This window comes from Hylobates moloch, unplaced genomic scaffold, assembly GCF_009828535.3.
Source record: "Hylobates moloch isolate HMO894 unplaced genomic scaffold, HMol_V3 SCAFFOLD_1, whole genome shotgun sequence".
NCBI lineage: Eukaryota > Metazoa > Chordata > Mammalia > Primates > Hylobatidae > Hylobates > Hylobates moloch.
Window position 1 is genome coordinate 178,644,487 of NW_026652276.1, and position 25,122 is coordinate 178,669,608.

Consider the following 25,122-nt stretch of genomic DNA (forward strand, 5'->3'; position numbering starts at 1 on the left):
AGACAAACAGAACCAATGACAAAAACCACATGATTACCTCAATTGATGCAGAAAAGGCCTTCAAAGAAGTTCAACACCCCTTCATGCTAAAAACTCATAATAAACTAGGTATTGATGGAACATATCTCAAAATAATAAGAGCTATTTGTGACAAACCCACAGCCAATATCATACTGAATGGGCAAAAGCTGGAAGCATTCCCTTTTTAAAAGGCACAAGACAAGGATGTACTCTGTCACCACTCCTATTCAACATAGTATTGGAAGTTCTGGCCAGGGCAATCAGTTAAGAGAAAGAAAGAAAGGGTATTCAAATAGGAAGAGAGGAAGTCAAATTATCTCTGTTTGCAGATGACATGATTGTATATTTAGAAAACCCCATTGTCTCTTCCCAAAATCTTCTTAAGCTGATAAGCAACTTCAGCAAAGTCTCAGGATACAAAATCAATGTGCAAAAATCACAAGCATTCCTTTTTTTTTTTGAGACGGAGTCTCACTTTTGTTTCTCAGGCTGGAGTGCAATGGCATGATTCGGCTCACTGCAGCCTCCACCTTTGGAGTTCAAGTGATTCACCTGCCTTAGCCTCCCGAGTAGCTGGGATTACAGGTGCCCACCACCATGCCTGGCTAATTTTTTGTATTTTTAGTAGAGACAAGGTTTCACTATCTTGGCCAGGCTGGCCTCGAACTCTTGACCTCGTGATCTGCCTGCCTCTGCCTCTCAAAGTGCTGGGATTATAGGCGCAAGCCACTGCGCCCAGCCACAAGCATTCTTATACACCAATAATCGACAAACAGAGAGTGAACTCCCTCAAATCATGAGTGAACTCCCATTCACAATTGCTACAAAGAGAATAAAATACCCAGGAATACAACTTAAAAGGGATGTGTGTGAAGGACCTCTTCAGGGAGAACTACAAACCACTGCTCAAAGAAATAAGAGAAGACAAAAACAAATGGAAAAACATTCCATGCTCATGGATAGGAAGATCAATATCGTGAAAATGGCCATACTGCCCAAAGTAATTTATAGATTCAATGCTATCCCCATCAAGCTACCACTGACTTTCTTCACAGAGTTAGAAAAAACTAGATTTCATATGGAACCAAAAAAGAGCCCATATAGCCAAGACAATCCTAAGCAAAAAGAACAAAGCTAGAGGCATCACACTACCTGATTTCAGAATTATAAATTTTATTGAAGTTTTCCCCTGAGTGCATGTCTTTTAGTATTATATGTGATAAAACTAGAAGTGCTACTGCATCCCAGAGTAACTTGGATGTCTAAAAAAAATAAAGGACTTGTATGATTGTGTTAGGAAGTGAACAAGGTGCTTTCTGCATTTTTTAAATGTAACATTACTTGAAAGAACAAATTACAGAACTATGGTTATTCAGACTTGGATGCTCATCAGATATTTTCTCAAAAATAAATCAGATGAGCTTTTGATTTTGAAGAAAACAACTAAGAGTATTTGCTGCCAATGACAGAAACTGAGCTTTCTAACAAAAATTAGAATTTTGGGAAAGTTGTATACACTACTGTGTACATGATTCCTTCCCAATACTTATATACTTAGTTGAAGATAATAATGAGTGTAAATTTTCAATATAGTGTAATGTGTCATTATTTGGAAATTGTACACAACTCATTTTCTAAATAACCAGTTTATGATTTTACAAAATCACGGATGCTTACAAGATTCATTTAAAGTGTAAGAAAGAATATGGAATTTTAATGTAACAGAAGACAAAAAAACTATTAATATTGTTTCAGGTTCCATGTTACAACTACCCATCAATAAATTACAAATAAAACAAATAAAAAAACAGAACAGCTGCAATATCTGAAGAAAAGCCTCTCATCTCTGTGAGGACAAATTTTCTCTATAGACCAAAACAAAATCTTGCAATTGATCGCAGAGACATACTTGTCTTCTCTTGTCAGGAATTAAAGATAATTTGCAAATATGTAAAACATTGCCACTTTTTAAAATCTTTTTTTAAATAATGGTAATATTTTAATAAAATATGTTAACATGTAATGAACTTTAAGATTTCTGGGTTTTTTTATTGTCTAAATTTTTATTTTCAGACAATCATAGATTCACATGCAGTTGCAAGAAATAATACAGAGAGAACCTATAGACCTTTTACTCAGTTTCCTCCAATGGCAACATCTTGCATAAGTTTAACACAGGATCACAACCAGGAAGGTGACATAAACACAGTCCATTGACAGTATTCAAATTTCACTAGCTTTATATCCACTCAATTGTGTTTGTGTATGTATGTAACTCCAGGCAATTTTTTTTTTTATTTTAAGTTCGGGGATACATGTGCAGAACATGCAGGTTTGTTACATTGTTATACATGTACCATGGTGGTTTGCTGCACCTATCAACTTGTCATCTAGGTTTTAAGTCCTGCATGCATTAGATTTTTGTCCTAATGCTCTCCCTCCCCTTGCCCCCCATGCCCCAAGATTTCTGTTTTAATTGCTATATGAGACTCCTAAATCTAGGGTATACAATGATAATAGTATAACTACACCAAAACCTAATACTTATTGAGCACCTACTGTCCAAAGGCCAAATGTTTAATTCATATTGCCTATAATCACCACTTACTGGCAAAGTATTGGTCCATTACAGAAGTGAGGAAATGGAAGTAACAAGAAGCTCAACAGTTTGCAAAGTCTTATGGCTAATAAAAAAAAAAATAGTGTTTTCACTACCTTTAATTACCCTGTAAGGTTTTGATTTCAATACCTAATATCTCAAAATGTTTTTTTTTTCAGAGATTACTGCAATGACCTGAAAATATCGGATAATAACACTGAATTTCTTTTAAATTTCAATGAGTTTATTGATAGAAAAACTCCCAACAACCCATCATGTAAGTATGCATTAATTCAAAATGATTGCTTGAGTGTGGTTCTGTTGGTTTATAGTATATCATAGGATATGATAATCATATTACTTTATGTTGTGCTGGTCGTTTATTTACTTTATAACTTTTTAATAGTAAAATGTAACAATTTGATCCTTAATTTTGCAAACTAAAGAAATGTTATTTCATTATTTAGTTAAATCAAATTTTCAAAACAAGGTAATATATTCTTTCAAATGGTTAAACGTCAATATGGCACGCTCATGTTAGCTCCTCTCAAATTTAGGAAATTTAATTTTGAATGATCTTTTGAAGATTTTTTTATAGCATTTTGCCTGGTAGAGGAAAACATACATTTTTATAAATTTATTTATGTGCTTCAAATAATATAATGAGTTTTAATATGGGTAGAATAAAAACCAAAGTATAAAGATATATCACTTAATGATTTTCTTCCTTCCTGACATTCTATTTTGATCACAAGTTAACTTTATGTCTTAAAAAATTATGCTTCTGTAATTTTTCATTTATGAGGTAAATCAAATTAAAATAGACAACAGAAAATTAGTAATTAGTTTTTAACCATTATATTTGTCTTTCAGGTAAATCTGCATCATTCATACTCTAAGCTTAATAGAAAATTATGGATTCTTGGCTTTTAAATCATTAAAAAATCTGAATCTTTTTTTCTTCTAAAAATATTTATTATAAAAGCACTGCCAGAACAAATACCTACAAATGGGAAATAAGAGGAAAACCAAATTCATGGCAAAATTTATCTTCATAAATAAAATTTGAAAAAAGAATAAGTACACATAATTGACATTTTTTGGTTCTCTCTCAAAGAGGAGTCTCTTTGTTCTCTCTCCCTCCCTCCCTGCTTTTCCTTCTCCTCCTCCCTTCTTTTCCTTCTCCTCCTCCCTTCTTTTTGTTTTCCAATTATTTATCTTTCTATCGGGAAGGGTCAAAGCACTTTATCAGTTATCAAAAAGGCAAAGCCTTTCTTAAAGCTGCCTCTTAACTTCGATTTGTTGCATATGAGAAGAAATAACTTCCTAGCTCCTTCACTTTAGCACAAATTAGTTAGTGGCTTCAGTGAGCCACTCTGGAAAACTGTCATGGGAGCCAGAGTCTATATTGATCATGTCTTAACATGATGATTCCAAACCTTTCTACTCAGTGAGAGCTCACTGAGACTGAGCCAGTGCCTTTGAAATGTTATTTTATGTCATTGTTTATTTCCTATTAATGAGTACTAGGCATTTCCAAGAGAGAACTGTAATAAGATTGTTGAATGTTCCTTTAATTGGATACCAAAATTATGAAACACTGTCATATTCCTTGCAAAAAATGAGTTTATCAGAAATGTTTTTCCTAACATGTAAGTTTTCAGAACACCATGAAAATCAGAATCATTCTTTTTTATATCTGTATCTATTTATTTTGTTTTACCTAAAGGGATTGGAGGCAATTAGAACATTTACTTTCTGAATGAACTGTTTTTTAAGTGATTCAGTTTCTAAAATAATATAGTAAAAAAGAGTGTCTAGAATGAATTAAAATGTACTCCAAAATAGGGATTAAATTGATCCTTTAATCTCAGGTGTAAGATATATTAACTTAAAATAATTAAAAGCAATAAATATGTTTCCAGCCTATCTCACCACCACCTTGTATAGTAATAGGATGTTAAGAACATATATTCTTTATCTGAAAAAGTCAAATTTTATTGTAAATGTGCAATTTCAGAGCGTACCTGTTAGGGTATTTCAGAGCTTAATGGGTTTAGAGGAACAAGGAGAATGGGAAGAAGGCAGAGGTTTTTGTTTAAGAATATGTAATAATTGACCTTTGATCCTTATCATGTTTCCTCAATTATCTTTAAACTTGGGCTAATATGCACCTCAGTTATTCTAGAAATGACAGCCTATTATCTACTTTGGTATTGGTTCTTTGACCAATACCAGTAGATTTCAAAAACATTCTCGGGATTGTATTGCTCTGTGATACTCTTTCCATTCCTTGCTCCTCGATATGTGGCACTGAATTTTTCATAGTCTTATTTAATCCAAGATTATCCTATGTTTTGATATTTGTGATAGAAAAGAATGAAAATAGCTTTTCTTATAACAAATGAAAGTGAAAGTAGACAGTAACTTTTTGTTGAATGTTTTTACTTGATAATTTCAGAGGTAGTTCTGTTTCTATATATATACATTTTATATACATATATAAAATTTTATGTGTGTGTATACATTAAATTGTCATAAAATCATGATGGTTGGGAATCACCATGCTACCATACAGAAATAAATAAAAACACAAAAGACTATTTCCTGTTTCTTAACGTAGCTTATTTCATGTTTTGATAAAATTTACAAAATAATTTGGCTCATTTAGAATTGATTTTTCTACTACTAAATCCATTGATTTCCTGAAAAATGTGAGGCAAGATGAACAATATAAAAATTGCAAAGAAAATGAATGTGGAATATATTTTAAAATTCATAGAAATATCTACTCTAAATTGCTTTTGGAAATAGAAAATATATTTTTCATTATGATCATAATTTTAGAAATGTGAGTGTAACTGATGATCTCCTTTTTCTGTGTTAGGTAATGCAGATTTGATTAATAGAGTCTTGCTTGACGCAGGCTTTACAAATGAACTTGTCCAAAATTACTGGAGTAAGCAGAAAAATATGTAAGTATTTGTTCTTATTAATAAAAATATGTATTCTGCATTTCAATTTGTTTCTCCTGTGGAAATTGGGTATGAATCTCATAAATTTACATTTCATTAATAATGTTTAATATTTCTCAAGAAAATCACTGTACAGTTGTTGACAACTTGCATTTTCAGTTGTGGGTGTTTTTCAGTACTAATGTCTGCCATTACTCAACTTTTCATGCACATACACTTTAGGGTGAATAAACCAAATTAAATGGGCGTGATTGTGTGTTTCTGTTTGTGCTAAAGTAGGATTTCTAGTCAGTGTTTATTTGGATTTCTAATAGCACTACCATACATCCAGTCGAGAAAATCTGAGTATGATTCTTATTTATAATCTCTTATCCACCCCATTTTCAATCACTAAATGCTAAATATTTCTCCTAGCAATGTTTTCTTCTCTACCTCATAATCAAGGCCCTAAGATCCCATTTCTAAGAAATCACAGCAACTGATTTTTCTGCCTTTAGTGTTCTCCATTCCTCCACATGCAGCTTCTAGTCAATTCTCCATACAATTCATATTGGCCAGAATCTAACTCCTAAAATGCAGTTCTAACTTCAAGATACAGGTGAAGCTCTCTAACATGGAATTCAAAATCATTCATTAGCTGACCATTGAGAAACTTGCACTTGAAACTTTACTTCTTACTTTTTCTCTCCTTTTGTCTTACGTTTTTTTCCTATACCAAACACCAGCCATCTCTGGTAGCTTTCCCTTATGTATACATTCCTCTCTACAAGTGATACCTTCCTGCTTCCTGTGTCATTGCTGTCAATTCATACTCCATGTTCAAAATGCACCTCAGTCATTATTTCCTATGAGATGTCTTCCTTAAACATCCTTCAAGTACAAATTTCATAGATATTTAAATTATTAAAACATAGTTGTGCATCTATTGATATATTTCCTTTACTTCCTAAACTACTTCTCTTTGTATCACCAACACCTAACTTTGTCTTTTAGAATATGTTCAATAGAACATTTCCTTCTTTTGTCTTCTGTTTCAGCAAGGGAGTGAAAGCACGATTTGTTGTGACTGATGGTGGGATTACCAGAGTTTATCCCAAAGAGTAAGTTCAAATAACATCTGTAAAAACAAGTACATTACAAAAGACTGCGCCAAGGATTTATACATTACTGCGTAAGGAAGCCATTCTTCAAATAAACTGATTGCCGTTAGATTACATTGGAGCCACTGTTTACAGTATTTACATTATTAAAAGATTTTATTTCTCTGAAAAATGACATTATAAAATTCTTCAATGATGTTATTGCTTGCCAAATATATTTATTACAAAATTTAAGAGACGTTTAAAGAGATTTTTCTCTTTGTAGATACAAGCTAAACCAGTGAAATGAACACAATGATTATAACCAATCATCAATATTTATGTAGCACTTTATTATCTTTCACTCTTCTTTGATGCATCTTATCTCTATTATCTTCATAACAGTCCATGAAGTAGGCTGAGTAGGCACCAATGCTTACTAACATTAATTGACCTATTAACTTACTTGTCCTATTACCTGACTAGTAAACAACAGAGTAAAACTAGGAGTTAGCTTTTTCTGATTCTTAATTTAGTGCTATGCTGATGCATTGCTCAGTAATGAGTATCAGTTATGCTATCAATTACCACTAACTTCTTTAGACATACCTGAGATGTAGGCGTATCTGTAAAGCTCAGCAAGTCCACATAGGATAAAGTAGGTTATCAGGTAGATTAAAGAATACAAATGATGAGCCATTTCCTCCTTAGGGCTGGAGAAAATTGGCAAGAAAACCCAGAGACATATGAGGACAGCTTCTATAAAAGGAGCCTAGATAATGATAACTATGTTTTCACTGCTCCCTACTTTAACAGTAAGTATTGCTTTGGAATTCAGCTTTTCTCAATTTTTTAAATAATAAATTACTGCTACTATCTGCTTTCCCCCCAAATCACTACATTTTATGTTAACTACTCGGAATAGTCATCATTAAAAATAGAGTATTTGCAAGGCATTAGGAAAATAGAAAAGAAGCATCATTTAGTTGAAGAGGCAAAATGCATACACAGCAAACAGTCTTCCAGTAATTTAGAGATAGCATATCTATTAGGCATGCATAAGAAATAGAAACACATGTAGATAATCCCTCATATTACAACTGAAAATGTATTGAAAAACATTTAAGGAATTAAATAGAGTAATTCCATTGACTAATTACGTTTTATCAGTATTATAAAATATAATTATACAATTAATAATAGCTTATCTTTTAAAATATTTTATTGAGTTATTTCCCAAAAACCTTGTAATTTAATCCCTGAACATCTTTGCACATAGGTAGGATTTATCTTCATTTTCATAAATGGGGAAACAAGTTCAGAGAATTTCAAAGTTTTGCCTACTGACATATATCTTATAAAAGACAAAGTCAGTTTTATGCATCCAGGATCAATCCTTCCACTTCACTTCAGCAGAACTCCCTAATATTTTAACAAATGTTGTGAAGTAGAGATTTGGCATGTATTCATTATGTTGTGAAAGCAGATACAACCAAGCTAATTAATGTCCCTGAATCAATTAATACAAACCAATTCATGGATATACCAGTTAGCCTAGTGTATATAAAGGAAGAAGAGAGGAAGGAGAGCACAAACATTTTTATAGTTTATAGATGCTAGAATTTTTAAGCAAAATACTATCCATCTGTATCTAATGACAGAAAATCAATATTATTATTCAATATATCTTGATAGGTGTTTTATTTATTTTTTTTTAGAAAGTGGACCTGGTGCCTATGAATCGGGCATTATGGTAAGCAAAGCTGTAGAAATATATATTCAAGGGAAACTTCTTAAACCTGCAGGTAAGGATAAATATTAAATACAAAAACACAACCAAAATTAAATGTTACTTGGCATTTATATTATAAACTGGCAATGTTTATCAAGAAGGTCATCAGAAGGTCTCAAACAAAATAAAGGCATGCACACTTAAAAAAATTAAATAAAATATAACTAGTTACCTCTGAAGTTGGGATAAAATCAAATTGATACTACATAGATTTGAGGAATTTTCAAAACAGTGTGTATGTTTATACTCTGACACAAATTTATGGAATCAATTTAGCATAATAATAAAAAATTTTAATGTTGGATTAGCAACTCCACTCCAGAAGTCTCTCTTAATACTTTAAAATACGTACAAAGTTATATGGCCAAGGAGTTACATTTTGTACAAAAAAGTTAAGTTTCCAGTCCTGAGAGAAAAGATAAATATGGCATATTTATACTATATTCTACTAGGTGTCTGTTAAAGTGAATTAGGTAGGGCTCAGTTAAAAACTTGCTATAAAATATATAGAAAAATGACTTTTTGGAAAAATAGGCAAGTAAACATAGTAAAAGTGAGCATCAATGAGGATTGGAAGTGGGCTAGAGTGAGTGAATACAATAAAGTAAAAGCTATTAATTTTTCTGATTGTATGATTCAGTGTTTGAAGTTTTAAAAGGAGAGTATTTTGAGCCTTCCTGCTCCTGAGGGCAGCTTTACCCCATCAGCGGATCTATTACATGAATTCACTCCATCACTTACTAACTCATTCACCTATTCCTTCATTCACTCAATTGCTCATTTACTTACTAAATCAGTTATTCTTTCAGCCATTCATTTATTCACCTACTCTCCTACTAACCCACCTACTCATCCATTCATCTCTTCACTCTTTCAGCAAAGATTTGTTAAGCACCTACTGCGAGCACTGGTGGGGTTAGGGAAACCTCTTAAAATATACAATTTGAATGACCTCAGGTTTATGAGGCTCTCCTGACACTACTGTTTTTTATTTAGCTTATTGTATTAGTTAATTGGTCAGGTAGTGGCTAATGAATACACTCTTTTGTGAATATAAGTTCCAATTTATGTGATAGTTTAAGAGCTATTAGCATTATTTCTTAATGAAGAACACAAAACTAAAACTTCTGTAATAAACTATAGTCTGATACTTGCCATCAAAATAATTAACTGTCATATTGTAAAAGTTGTATTACATCTAATTATACCTTTGAATTAATTCAAATTAATTTTTCAGTTGTTGGAATTAAAATTGATGTAAATTCCTGGATAGAGAATTTCACCAAAACCTCAATCAGAGATCCGGTAAGATATTTTTTAAAAATTCTTATGCTATATTTAATGTTTTCAAAATTCAATAGAAAAAAATATAAGGTCCTTATACAGTGGCAAATACATTCTCAGTACCACTACACTGAAGTAGAATTGTGAATTCCTATTTTTTTCGAAGCTTTTTTTTGTTTAAATTAGTCAATATTTAATAAAAGTATTTCAAGGTTATAACATGCAGTGCTAGTTTATATATTGATTGACATTTTCTAATAAGATAAAACTTTTGTTTCTTATAGACTAGACTGTTTAATCTTATTTTTCTACTGGATAAATTATTCCAGAATTTCTAATTATAACATGGTAATAATATAATTAAAATCCAACTTTTAAAAGTGAGGTGATAATCGCATTTTTGTCTTTCAGTGTGCTGGTCCAGTTTGTGACTGCAAAAGAAACAGTGATGTAAGAAAACGATTTAAAATCACTTTGGAGTACAGTATTTCCTTGTGTTACTCTTGCTAAGACTATAATGATGAAAAAATATGCAGGAATTTTTAATCAAAGGCTAAAAAATTATATGGAAATGTAAAATAATATATTCATTTGAATTTATATGCTTTTGATTCTGAACGTGAAATGCTTGAATTTTTAAAAATATGTATATATCCTTGGAAGGTAAAAAAAATAGTCATGTCAATATGATGGTTCTCTTCGGTCTCAACTGTGTTACATTCTTTTGTACATATTTATCTTTAGCTCTATTTCTGGATAGGAAGTTTCTAACCAAAGCAACCCTATTGGTTATCGATGCAGTTTTCTCTCACCTATCACACTTTCTCTAAATTTGTTCACACTGTATTATATAGTTATAGGAAAAATGTTTAAACTAAACCCAGAAGTATTAGTTTATTATAAGTTCTAGTTACATGGATTGAGTTTTAAGGTGTCTTGTATTACTTTCACTTCTGTTTGAGAAATTGAAAAAGGAAATGTGAACTTTGTTCAAAAGTCGAAGATGCTCTAAGAATGATACTAGATAAAGAATTCTAAAAATTGAATAACAACGATGAAACAATATTTTCTTCCAGTCCTCTTTTGTGTGTCTGTATATCTCCAAGGGAAGCAGGGCGTTCATATCGTCTTTATCACTCCTACTCCTGTGAAATTGAGCCAATACTTTTAATGATTTTTGTAACTTATCTATTTCACATAGACTATGCAGTAGCTGTTTTAAGAGCAAATATTTTAGTAATAAACTGCTTCCACATTAGGAAAATGCAACGCATTACATCCTCAACTTTGAAAACAATGTTTTTATTTGTGATTTTTATTCAATACAAATTATTATATTGATTTTCATACATTAAAACATGATTTAAACTAGGTGGGAATTTATCCTGTGTTTCAGGGTGAAGTAAGTATTTTCTTAACCATGGACATTTTTTGTTTTGCATTTTGCTTTTAAATCTCCAATTATCCAACTACATATTTTTAATCTAAAAATATGAAATAAATAGTCTTATAGTACTGATGTGTTTTAAGTCTGTGAAGCAGGATAACTAAAATGATATTTTTTAAAATATCTTTTTGTCAAAATCCTAAGTATGTGTTTAAATCAGTTATTCATTATTAAATAATTGTCTCTATCCAGTTTTCTGGATCACTTAGATGACCCGGAAATGGTAAAAAGATTATTTTTAATTTGCTCTTATGATTTGTTCAGACTGAATTGACAGTCTCAAGTGTATTGTTGGTGTTGGATTATCAAGCCTGATGGTTTGATATAAATCTATGCATGCCTTTATTTCACCAGAATTTAATGAACTTACATTCAAGAGAAGATAGGCATTTAAAATTTTCTATTTTTATTGCTCTAATCATGTACATGTAATGGGGTAAAGACAATGCAGCCTCCTAACCTTTCTAAAAATGTGTTAACTATTCACTTTATTTTGATAGGTAATGGATTGTGTGATTCTGGATGACGGTGGGTTTCTTCTGATGGCAAATCATGATGATTATACTAATCAGGTATGTACCTGAAATAAGAGGGAATTAGGCTTTCCAAAGTGTGTTTCCCGGATCAACAATACAAAACCTCTTTCAGTGTTTTAGAAATCAATGAGTTGTTTTATTTCTGTCATGAAATAATTTGTAAAAGCTTAATATTATGTAAACCATTAAGAAATGCATGCTAAGTCTAGTTTTTATGTTATTTGATTTTACATTTTAGTACTGGTATCATTAAAACATACAGTTAAGGATTTTAGCATGATACGAACTTTTTAATCTTTCAGATATTTAGAAAACTTTCACTTCAGAATTTGTCAGTTGATGATACCTAATTTAATATATAGCTAGTTAAAACTGATGTGATTTCTAGTCTCAAATCTGCAAATTAGCAGCACACAGGCTATTTTTAACAAATTTGAATTAGATGCCAACTAATTTCACTTCTGAATCTGCATTCCTGACTTCTCTTTTTTAAAGAAACAAAGCAAAAGATATCTCAACCCTGGGCTTTGTTTTTTTTTCTGGATGACAGTATTTATGGGGTGGAGCTGATTAACTCATGATTGCCCCTTTAGATCAGACTTGTTCCAGTTCATCACAGTCCCTACAAGTTCTTTTTCTAGGCCAGCCTCCTCTCTCATTTATGCTACTTTTCCATTCCCCAGGGGGGCATTTGATCTTTTTTTTATTGTATATGTTTAAGGTGTACAACAAAATGTTTTGATTTGCATAGTTAAGTGATTACTACTACGTCAAGCCAATTAACATATCCATCATCTCAGGTTGTAAACCTTTTTTGCGGTATGGTAAGAAGACTTAAAATCTACTCTCATCAAATTTCTGGTAGACAATACAATATTATTAACTACAGTCCTCTGTTGTATGTTGAATCTCTAGGCTTATGCATTCTACATAACTGCTTCTTTGTACCCTTTGACTTACACCTCTCCATTCCCCACCCTTGTTTTATTTATCTGGGAAGCATTTGATTGTGATTTAGTGCTTAGTAATGTGTGTCCGTTCTTTCCACAAATAAAATATGACACAGCCCCACTGAGTAATGAGAACACTTACTCTCATTTTAGTTTGTTCACAGTGTCATATACACGTTTCTCATTTGCTTTTGTTTTTAAGCTCCTCAGTTGTAGTTCAGTTTCTCTGTATTATTTCTTTTCACTGTAGTGGTGATCCCCGTGTTCATTTTTGGCTTACATTTTTAAGTACACATTGCTTTATGATTTTTTTCTTCACCAGATTGGAAGATTTTTTGGAGAGATTGATCCCAGCTTGATGAGACACCTGGTTAATATATCAGTTTATGCTTTTAACAAATCTTATGATTATCAGTCAGTATGTGAGCCCGGTGCTGCACCAAAACAAGGAGCAGGACATCGCTCAGCATATGTGGTCAGTAATATCCACAGTCTAATCAATTCTTCTCAAGGGGATACTCAAGTGTCCTCAGTATCAAGTAGACTACTGAAATGACCTTATTATTTTATTTTATAGCCATCAATAGCAGACATATTACAAATTGGCTGGTGGGCCACTGCTGCTGCCTGGTAAGTCAAAATTTTAGTTTTATTGGTAATGAGAGAAAGTAGTTGTAAAATAGAAAAGCATCTGATGAAAATATGGATTTAGGGGACATTCAAATTTGTATTAAGGGAGTTAAGTTTTTTTCATTCTCTACATCACCTATTGGTAATATTTATAGTTTTTCCTAAGTGAACACTATAAAGTTACCATTATTCAGTTTCTCATATGAAAACAATGTTTTGCGGATGTAAACTTCCGCCTCTTTAGAGTCTTCTTTCCTCATCTATTGAAACTCTTTTCATTTGTATTATTTATAAAAACATTACACTAATTTCTTTTAGGTGTATTCATCTGTAAGAAGTTACAATTTGTCTTTAATATCCCAGTTGGATGTCTACATGCGTCAAATTCATGGCATGATGGCAACCTTCTACCTCTTTACTATTGATACAAGGACTAGTATTGTTTTAGGGGCATCAGGTTGCTGAAACGGATCTAATTATTTCTTTTCACTGATGCTACCTTCCAAACCTCCCCCAACCCTCACCTGTAGACCCTACAACCTATGAAAATAAGACATTCAAATGGTCAATTGTGGCACTGTGGAAAGTCTGGAAGATCACATTTCTCATTGTTTAGTTGTAACTAAACCTCCTGTTACGTCTGGGATCCAAGATCTCCCTCTTCCCTCTCTCCCTTCTAATCTTTTTTTTTTTTTGTATCTTCACACTGTATTGTTAGCCCTATTCCATGTAGGTTAATGTACAATATTCATTTGATGTTGAGGTTTGCCCAGCTAAAATTAAGTGATTATATCATTAAAGCAGCAAAGAAGATTTTAAGATTTTAAAATTTTGAGTTTTTATAAGATTTAGAAAATTCTGTTTTATTCTGACAAATGGTATTTTCTGATGTGATTTTATATATTAATTTCAGTAAGCTTTTAAAATTTCATCATGACCTTGAAATACTTGTCTTTATCCTATATCCCCTCCCACCCCCACTTTTTTTAAACTAAATTCAGTTCTAGAAATTTGGCTCAGTTGTCAGTTACTGTAAAACTGAAATGTGCTGTATCTCTCTATATAATATGTATATTTTGTTTCATGAAAGTTACATTACATATTTACAAATATATTCTATATTACAAAGTAAATAGTTAACAAATTCAAACCCATGGTATAAACAGCATCGTTTCTTTGTTGGGGGCAGGGGGAACCCAAAAAACAAATGGTTTTAAAAGCTAAAGTAAGGAGACATAATGAATGTGAAAACCTACGCGCTGAAACAGACATTCTCCCTCTTAGAGCGAACACTTCTGTTTGATAACATTGCCTGTTAGGTTTCTTCACACATTGTGTCCCACTTGATCCTGAACAAGATCTGAACACTTCTGATTTCATGACTTCTTTTACACATTACAAAAAGGTTACAATGTGTTACATAATTTTAAAAATACTTAAAAAACTCCAAGACTTTCCTTCCCGAAAAGATACAGTATTTATGTGTATGTGTACATGTAAAAACACATTTTTTCCCTAGATTTTTATTTTTTTTTTATTTGAAAAATTCAGGTCTATTCTACAGCAGTTTCTCTTGAGTTTGACCTTTCCACGACTCCTTGAGGCAGGTATGTAAATGCTCAGACCTTGTCATTGCCATAACAATAAAAATTTTCTTTTGGGATGTGCTTGAAGTTCAACAAATTCAGAGAATATTTGTGTGAGAAAGAGAAAACAGGTCACTAACGGTGTTCTTTGTTTTCACCCCGCCCCCCACCCCACCCCACCCCAGTTGAGATGGAAGATGATGACTTCACGGCCTCCCTGTCCAAGCAGAGCTGCATCACTGAACAAACCCAGTATTTCTTCGATAACGATAGTAAATCATTCAGCGGTGTATTAGACTGTGGAAACTGTTCCAGGTAATTTATTTCTGGAGTAGTCCTAGTTCATTAAGAAGTTGTATATATACTGTTATAATCATTACAGAAAAAAACTGAAAATTGTGTTGGAGTCAGAGATGTAACTTTTTTAAGTTGAAAATGTCAGAGATCTTTAGTTTCTCTGTAAGCTTTTAAAATTTATAATTTTTAAAATTCTAACTTTGATAAGCTGTTATTTCTTCAACTATAATAATAATTACATGATCAAGATAATTCCTTTCTCTTTAGGCAGAACATAGAGAAATTTGATTATATTTTAACTGTTTTTCCTAAAATAACCCATATTAAAAATTTCTAATATAAAGTTATTAAATATATTAGTAATTCTAAATAATTCTAAGCCAAATATTATTTATTTTTCTATATGGTAACTGAACAGATTTACCAAAAAAAAAGTGTTGTTTTGTTTTGTTTTTACTTCTAGTCTTCTCTGACTTGAAGAACTTAATGTGGTCTTTATTTGAATTTGAAGGAACTGGGGAAAAAAATACAGTTTTTTTAGGTCATGGTTAATGTCAGTCAGTATCCATAAAATATCTTTTAAAAAGAGATGGAGAATTTAATTTTGTTGTAATGAGGACAGAGGAGAAAGGCGAGATGGGGATTTTGAGGGGAAAGTAATAATTAATGTGACAGGATTCCTGAGAAGAGAGCAGCAAGTCACAGCTTACAAAGCACAGAGTAGAGACACTTTGTTTTTAGAGGTGGAGGGCAGATTATTCTAGAAGAAATGTTACCATAGTGGAAGAAGAAATAGGAGGAGTTGAGGTAATCTGAGATTATGAAAGTGCCAGAATAGTTAAAAAAAAAAAAAAATTTTGCAAGAGGGGCTAAGCAACCTATCATGAATTTTTAGTAGACATGGTGAGTATGTTTTCTTTCTTTCTTTAGCAATCCTCTATGTCCAAGGAGGAGGTAGAGTATATAAAAAGGAGAGGAAAGGGAAGGAGGAGTCAAGCATGAACTCACAAAAAAGCAGACTATCTTGTTTAGAGGAGATTAGCATATCAGGCTATGGACTTCAGGAAATGGGATTGTGGCATGTTTATTGGATACATCAGAGTTTCACAGTCATTGGCCTTTTATTAATTGACATCCAGCAAGAGCAATGTGTGCTTAAAGAAGTAAGTTAAATTGTAAAGTGAAGGTCAATATAACCAAGACATTAAATTGAATCATACTTTCCTTTTGATTTGCTTTATGGAAATCAAAGCTTAACAGGGTTTTCTGCAAAATGTATAATGATAAAGAAATTACTTTTTTAGTGATATATTTACATTTTTTATGTTGGTTACTAAAGTAAGAGCAGCTTAAGGTGTGGACAAAACGGGGGATGGAATTCAAAACCCTCAATTCTGTCCATGTCTGTGTTGTCCAATGCAGTAGTTACCACCCATAGGTGGCTATTGAAATTTCAATTACAGCTAAATTAATTAATTAGAATTAAAATTTTGTGCCTGTCACACTTGTCACATTTTAAGTGCCCAATACCCTTGAATGGCTAGTATTTACCATATTGGACAGTGCAAACAACTTTTCCATCTTCACAGAAAGTTTGCTTAATAGCACTGTTCCAGACTTTTCTCTGCCCTTAGGTTGGGCAAGATGCCTAGACATTTTTGTATTCCCTGTTGTGTTATCTGTAAAATAAGGCAACTGCAACTTTGGCGTAAGTATCACAATTCTTTGTATGTGTAAAGAAAAACTTTTTTCTATGTGCATCAACAACTAAATAGTGCTTATTTTGCAATGAGGACTAGTACTTTAAAATGGTCACACATAAAACATAAATTGCAATTTTTTTATTCATTTGACATAGGTAATACGTTCACGCTAATAAATGAAACTTTTTTTCTTCTAAAATCATACTGCTATTGTGCTAGGAATGGTTTATGTTTCAAATGTCATATTTTCTCTTTAATATGTAAGATTCTGAAAGATTTCTATTTATTTTGGAAAAGATACTCATTTTCTGTGATACCATATTTATTTTGCAGAATCTTTCATGGAGAAAAGCTTATGAACACCAACTTAATATTCATAATGGTTGAGAGCAAAGGGACGTGTCCATGTGACACACGACTGCTCATACAGGCGGAGCAGACTTGTATCCTTTGACATCAGAGCTATCTGGAAAGGAAAACCATCTTAATGCATTTTGAATCTTGTCACATTGTTTATGCTCACAAAGAGAAAACTATTAGACTACTCTGATCACCTCGCAAAGGCAGAATTGATTCCTCACTCAAAATTTGGTTGGAATGTCAAGAATAATTATGCTACACATGCCCCAGAAAAGGATAATTCACAATTTAGTTCTTTAAATTCCTATGTACTTGAATTGTGTCGGATGAGAGTAATGATATATAATTATCTCTTACATGTTTTGGGAAATGCATTGTATTTATGTTTAATCATGTGAAAAAAAACAACATTAGATTCCTTAACAAGTCTCTTTTTAGCTGATGGTCCAAATCCTTGTGACATGGTTAAGCAACCCAGATACCGAAAAGGGCCTGATGTCTGCTTTGATAACAATGTCTTGGTAAGATCACACTTCTACTGGATTAAAATACTATAAATTAATGGTCACTGTCCATAAGAATTCAAGGAGACAGATTGCAATTTTAACTCAAACATAATGTCTTATCATAGTTTTTCTCATTAACATGACATACTTGCTGGTAGATTTTTTTCATTTCAGTCGTTTTCATGGTTAGCATAAACAGTTGCTTCTTTTATATGTCCTTCCCACAGAAATTGTGCTTTCAAACACAATTACAATCAATTTAACTCACAGTAAATGTTAAATTTGTTGCCTCCATTTATATTCCAATCCTGAAGATATAAAAGTTAATTTTATTATATTTTTGTTAGTTGTATTTGTCTTCAGTGAATTGAAAAACCTGTTATACAGCCATTGTCTTATTATTATAGAGTTCTAGTTTCTTTTGGATAGTTTCTGATTCTGTCACATATTAGACTTGTATTATTTCCTTTCATTGTACTAATTTCTTTTTCTAGTGTTTGAAATTAGACCAGGTCAATTACATAGGGTTTGATAAAATATTACAAATCATATTTAATATATGTCACCTAAGATGGCTTACTACTTTTCCTATAGTTCAGCTATCTTTCCCCAATAAATACTATTCTGACTTACTGTGTATTGATTATATACAAGGTAGGTAATATGTCATCAGTATGTACTACATTAGCTTTATGCTTTTAAAATTCTTAAGAAATATTAATCTATTCTCAAAGATGAAGTCTACATAAAAATCTCTGTCTACCTCTTTTTAACTAATTTTAAATACAATACTTCCCAATTCTGATTCTTCAGTGTGTGCCACTGCACGAAGTGGCTTGCACACACCAATGAGCATCCAAACTTGTAAAGCATTATCTCATAAATTGTTTGAGTTATTTAGGTTTACCTACTCAAATACATGGCTGCATTTGTCCCAGAAAGGACAAAACATTTTCACAGATAATATTATGCAATTAGATAATATAAATTAAAAACAGAGCAAAGAAGTAATAAAATCAGTGATGGGGACTAAAAATGCAAGATGTATTAGCCAGTCAATCCCAGTTATCTCTGTGAGGGATTATTGATCCTTGCTAGGGAGAGTAATTCAACATTGCAACTAAGAGTTTTCTTTTTTAAAGTATATAAAGTCCAGATAGGCGGACTCCTGTTATTCTGTCTACTACACCTGCAGCAGGTTGCCCATGTAAAATTTCCCAAAGAATGTTTTATGAAGGGCCAAGGATCATGTCACTCATTAGAGAAACTTCGCTCATCAACTATTCGTCACCAGTTTTTTGACAGTAGGAATATTAAATTCAGATGAACTTGAAAAATGACATAAAAACCCTATTGCCCAAAGTATTATTCTAGGAGGCTATATCTTATGATCAAGGCATTAAAAAGATTTGATTAAGACAAAAATGTTCAGCAATTGAAGCTCCCATAAATGGGTTGTGTGTGAAAGTACAACTGTTGCTCAGTAGCTTGGTGTGCTAATAATATCTTGTGTTTATTTAGCAGTGGAGTTATTTTGGTAATGCTTATTTGCAATGGTCACTGTGAATCTGCTCTGGATGGAGACTCACGTTAACTGCCAGCAAATTGCATGAAATCTCATCTTGTATGTCTTCTTTTCTGTGTTTTCTTTCCTTTTCCTATACTTGCTACTTTGCCCGTTATTAATAGGATCAACTTAAATGCACAACGAGTCGTGCCTGTACCATGATGTCAGCTCCTATCTTCATTTTACTGCAAGTTTTCATGTGGTGTGGATGGTCAGTCACTTTCTCTAATTTTCCTTTGTTTTTGGCTTGAAATTGTAGAAAATCACCCATATTCCTAAATCTGCAATATTAATGTTCCTGAAACCAGGTTATTAAAATCTCAGGACCAAGGTTGTTGTTTTGTAAATAGCTGATTTCAAATGGCATGTAAATTTCTAATCCTAAATGAAACATATTCGATATTTATGTAAAAATCATTGTCATTGCAGAGACAGATATACATGCTTCATGGTATTTTATGAGAACTACCTAATGACAATTTTTAGAGGTGGTTATCTCTATTTATTTACAAAAGATGCTAACACAAATTTAATGCACTCTTTCAATTCCTTTCAGATTTTTCTACTTTTTAAAATAAATCTGACTTAAATAACTTTAGATTTTTACTCTCAAAATATTCTTATTGAAATATTTTAGAATAAGTGCTTCCAGTTTCTAAGTTCATTTTATTTTATTATATTATCTAGCCCAAAATTATTAATTAACCTTTTAAGAAATTTCTGAGTTCTATATTCAATACTACTAAAGAGATGTTTTGGGGCTTGGATTTGCATTTAGTTCTTTATTTACTGTTTTGCAATTTCTTTTCTAATGCTCTGGAATCATCATGATTGTGTTACTAGAGCACACACTTTTGTTGTTTGGTTTCCAGGTAGTCATTGATTAGGAAGCCACTAGATGGAGATGTGGCCGTTACTATGAATAGAGTGAATTCACAGGCAGGGGTGATAGAGGGTGGGGAGTAGAATAGCAGAGGGAGTCTCAGAAAATAACCACAAGTCTTCTGGGATAATAAAAGAATGGTTTTCATGGCAAAAGACTCCAAAGTAAGGAAACGTTGCTTTAATATCTTCATATACATATTTTAAAAATTGACATATAGGCAACTATTTGAAATATTATTGATTCCTTAAAGTTCATAGGTAGTCAGCCATTACACAAGAAAAGTGTAATCAAATTATGTTTCTATAATTGTCCTTATTTTCCCTTTTGATTCAAAAGCTTACTTCTGTCAATCATAGAGTTTTTAGATAAGATTTATTGGTTATCAATTACACACAAAAATATATAAGTATTGCTCTTGAGTAGGCCAGCTGTCTTTTTACCTTTCTCTTAAAAACCTATAGCAACGGCTGGGCGCAGTGGTTCAAGCCTATAATCCCAGCACTTTGGGAAACCGAGGTGGGTGCATCAGTCAGGAGTTCGAGACCAGCCTGGGCAACCTGGTGAAACCCCATCTCTACTAAAATACAAAAATTAGCTGGGTATGGTGGTCCCAGCTATGCCAGAGGCTGAGGCAGGAGAATTGCTTGAGCCTAGGAGGTGGAAGTTGCAGTGAGCTGAGATCGTGCCACTGCACTCCAGCCTAGATCACAGAGCTAGACTCCATTTCCAAAATATATGTGTGTGTGTATATATATATATATATATATATAGCAACAGTGAATTAAAAATTTTTTTAACCTAAGGACCCCCGCCTCCACCAAAATAACATTTTCCTATTATGATACTTCCTTTGAACCATAATTATAAACCTCTCATGGCAATAATTATATATCACCATGGACTCAACTAGGATATTTATGTACCAGATAATATGCGTTATAAATTGTGTTTGCATAAAGTAATTTCTCAATGGACAATTATTGACTTGCTTTACTTCTTTGATTAATAAATGTTAGCTTTTTCTTTTTTTTTTTTTTTTGAGACAGAGTGGCTCTGTCCCCCAGGCTGGAGTGCAGTGGCACCATCTCGGCTCACTGCAAGCTCTGCCTCCCGGGTTCACGACATTCTCCTGCCTCAGCCTCCCGAGTAGCTGGGACTACAGGTGCCTGCCACCACGCCCTGCTAATTTTTTTGTATTTTTAGTAGAGACAGGGTTTCACGATGTTGGCCAGGATGGTCTCGAACTCCTGACCTCGTGATCCGCCCACCTCGGCCTCCCACAGTGCTAGGATTACAGGCTTGAGCCACCACGCCCGGCCAAAATGTTAGCTTTTTCATTTGCACTTGTGTGTGACTTAAGTCTTCATAAAGCTTGTATCAAAAACTCTTGAACACTTGAGTTTTGATGAAGTCCTCATGGTATGGAGCTTCATAATTGTGGAAGTATAATCTATATCCTTCAAAAGAAAACATTTGAGATTCCTTTATATAATACACAATATCGATGATGTATGTTTTACATTAACAAGATATGCTTTCAGTATTTAAAAACACAGTTATCAGTATAGAACAGTGAATCCACTTAGTGCTATTTGAATGTTGATATAATGATATCAAAGGAAGTATTATTTTCTCTGAAACAATTAAGTTGAAAAAAATCATTACAAAAAATACTGAAATGTTAGTTGGCAGTTGTTTCCCACATTAAGGACCATAAACGTTATGGTCTATGCTCCAATATAGTCTGGCTAAAACTAGCAATTTCTGTTGGATTAGGTTCTGCTCACAAGCAAGGTAGAATGGTAGTGTAATCTCCAAAGCCTACCAAGGGGCCCTTATACCCTGTAGAGTCCAGAAGGATATAGATTATACATAAACATTTGTGAAGCTCCATACCATGAAGACTTCATCAGAACTCAAGTGTTCAAACAAGACTTTTTGATAACAAGCTTTATGAAGACTCAAGTACAAAAGCAAATGAAAAAGCTAACATTTATTAATCAAAGAAGTAAAGCAAGCCAATTCTGTCCATTGAGAAATTATTTTATGCAAACCCAATTTATAAAGCATATTATTGGGTACATAATCTGTCTACGTTTAAAGAGTTGAATAAATATACTACCTATCTCACGAGTTAATGTGTAAGAGTGTTAAGGTGACATGTAGGAGAACAAATTATTTGCTAGGGGCATTATTCCTATTATTATGCAGTATCTACATGCCTAAAAATTTTTAAATATAGGTTTTCTTCAAAGTTGCTGGTGGTAACTTTAGTACAGACTTACCTGAATTCACAACTTAGTCCATGATTTGATGGCTGTCTTCACCAGCGATGTGCATTTTGAAGGAAATTAAATGATGGCTATAATTCAGAAAAAAAGATTAAAAACCTTTTAGCCAAACGACCAGAACATTTTCTTTTGAAAAATGTATTTATTTCTAAATTTAATAAACTAAAAATTATTAAGCTTGTACTGTATGCAATTAGTTGTCTCAGGTTCTGAATGGGGAAAGAAAGGGAGAGTAAGAGTTTAGCAACAGTAACTTCCAAAGATTTTAGCCACTGGTAACGCATGCTGTATAAAGAAAACTTTGGGGCAAAAACCATATGAATTTTACTATGGTTTAGGTTTTTTAAAGAGTAATGAGAAAGAAAGGCATAAAGAATTCTCAGTTGATATCTTTAATAACACAATCTTTTAAGAGAGCTTCCCCTATAAGTCTAATAAAATTAGTTTTATCATATTTTAAAATAAATTTATGTATAATATTGGCACTGCATTCTTTTTCCATTTTAATGTTCTAAACTGAAAGTACCAATCTGTTATTTTCTACTTAAATAATCGTTTAAAAATCAGACCGATTTACTATATCTGGTCATGGTGTCAGTGGGATTTCAGTCTCTATAGGACACAGATAATGCTGAGTTGCTCCTACATCAGTGCATTTGTGATTTAGAATGTATCCCATAATAAGACTTGAAATGATTCTATGAAATACATTACATGGAGTTGCACTATGCAAAATGCATGGGAAGACATGATCAGGAAACTTAAAAGGCACATTTTTCAGTGTGAATTGACATGCAGACCACAGGGAGCCCAAATAACTTATCTAAACTACCACCTCCCAAATAGAAACAGACATATCTCATCATCACACAGAGGAAATGAAACAAAAAAAATATATAAAAATAAAAACACTGAAATAAGGGCCAAAGAGAATATTTTTCTTTCCATAACACATTTGTAGAGTATAAAGATGACAAAATATATTCTTAATACACAAATGGGTCTTGTTTTGTGGTAATTTTTATTCAAATTAACAATTAATCATAACTGGGGAGTACTCCTGGTTAAGTGACAATGACTTCTTTAAGTTAATACCTCATAGTGTTTCTAACCAGTCAATGTGTGCTGCTTTATTGAGTACCTACTATTCATTTATCAAATCGTTGCTATGTATCTAGCCATTCTTCTGTGTATGAAATACATTTATATAAAGTATTTGTTTTATTTTAAATCTGATATTCAGTTATTACTGGCACCCTGTTTTTTATCTGTTTACCCTACCTGGAGAGAAAAGCATCTGAACAAAAAGAACAAATGCAAAGGCAGTAAACAGCTTGGCCTGTTGCAGAGAAAGCCAGTGTTATTGAAGCAGAGTGAGTAGGCGGGAGAGGAGAAGGTGGGAAGATGAGACAGCCAGGCTCCAGACCTCATAAGGCTTTGTAGACCTTAATAAAGAATGTAGATTTTGCTCTCAGAATGAGGAGAAATGTCGAGCAGGGAGTGAAAGAATGTGTGGTGTTAAGAAGACTGCTTTTTGGAGAAGCGTTTGTAAAAGGGCAGAGTAGAAGCCATGGGACAAGTGAGGCAGCTTTTGCAAAAGTGGAAGCAAGAAGTAATGATGACTTGGACCTGCAGTAGTGACAAGCAGTAAGTTTGGGAATGCATTTTGAAGCTAGAGTTAGAGGATGGATTCCCAGCTGAAACCCCCACTCTGCAAAAAATATAAAAAATTAGGCAGGTGTGGTGGTGCACACCTATAGTCCCAGCTACTCAGGAGGCTGAGGTGGGAGGATCTCCTGAGCCCAGGGAGGTCAAGATCATGCCATTGCACTCCAGCCTGAGTAACAGAGTGAGACTTGTAGCCTTTGGCCTTATCTGCTACTCTAAAAGTGCTATTTACTGATACCAGAAGAATTATATTAGGGGCAAGTCAAGTTTGAAATCCCTATGAGACATACAAGAGGAGAAAGTAGAGATCAATGAATGCAGAGACCAGAGGAGAATACAGGATTGAACATATAAAAGAGTGAGTTATTAGGAAATGGATGAAATTAAAGCCATAGGACTGGGGATTAGATCATCTAGGAACAAAGTGTAAAGGAAGAAGAAGAAAGGAGAGAGAAGTAACACCTGGAAAAGTCTAACATTTTAGAGAGCATGAAAGAAAGGAGGTCAAGCCAAGAAGAGATACACAAACAAGTTTCAAGAAAAACCAGAAGAGTGCGTTAGCCAAAGACACATGAGAACGTATTTCAAGGAGACGATGTCATATATTTGTCAAATGCTTCTGAAAGGTCAAATAGGATAAAGACTAAGAATTGATTATTTTATGATTCTATTTAGATTTGGGATGTAAATTGATTGAAACCAAAATTTTTTTCATAGATTCTTTTCTCTCAGTTTTTTTTTTTTTTTTTTTTTTGAGACAGAGTCTCGCTCTGTCACCCAGGCTGGAGTGCAGTGGCGCAATCTCGGCTCATTGCAAGCTCCGCCTCCCGGGTTCACGCCATTCTCCTGCCTCAGCCTCTCCGAGTAGCTGGGACTACACGCGCCCGCCACCACGCCCGGCTAATTTTTTGTATTTTTTAGTAGAGACGGGGTTTCACCGTGGTC

General features: G+C 33.0%; 1 protein-coding gene across 9 annotated transcripts in view; it reads left to right on the top strand.

Moving 5' to 3' along the window:
• Nucleotides 1-25,122, top strand: part of CACNA2D1 (calcium voltage-gated channel auxiliary subunit alpha2delta 1) — a 509,235-nt gene that overhangs the window by 467,982 nt on the left and 16,131 nt on the right. For all 9 annotated transcript variants that reach the window (XR_009208968.1, XR_009208970.1, XM_058425275.1 and 6 more), the window contains 14 exons: nucleotides 2,800-2,897; nucleotides 5,508-5,595; nucleotides 6,633-6,695; nucleotides 7,386-7,489; nucleotides 8,393-8,479; nucleotides 9,704-9,771; nucleotides 10,162-10,200; nucleotides 11,698-11,769; nucleotides 13,006-13,158; nucleotides 13,261-13,313; nucleotides 14,865-14,920; nucleotides 15,085-15,214; nucleotides 17,233-17,342; nucleotides 17,698-17,780. Coding sequence is in view for 7 of the 9 variants with exons in the window: in XM_058425275.1 (XP_058281258.1) it covers nucleotides 2,800-2,897; nucleotides 5,508-5,595; nucleotides 6,633-6,695; nucleotides 7,386-7,489; nucleotides 8,393-8,479; nucleotides 9,704-9,771; nucleotides 10,162-10,200; nucleotides 11,698-11,769; nucleotides 13,006-13,158; nucleotides 13,261-13,313; nucleotides 14,865-14,920; nucleotides 15,085-15,214; nucleotides 17,233-17,342; nucleotides 17,698-17,780 (1,204 nt within the window). In the remaining 2 variants the exon portion in view is untranslated. The remainder of the gene's footprint in view (nucleotides 1-2,799; nucleotides 2,898-5,507; nucleotides 5,596-6,632; nucleotides 6,696-7,385; nucleotides 7,490-8,392; nucleotides 8,480-9,703; nucleotides 9,772-10,161; nucleotides 10,201-11,697; nucleotides 11,770-13,005; nucleotides 13,159-13,260; nucleotides 13,314-14,864; nucleotides 14,921-15,084; nucleotides 15,215-17,232; nucleotides 17,343-17,697; nucleotides 17,781-25,122) is intronic.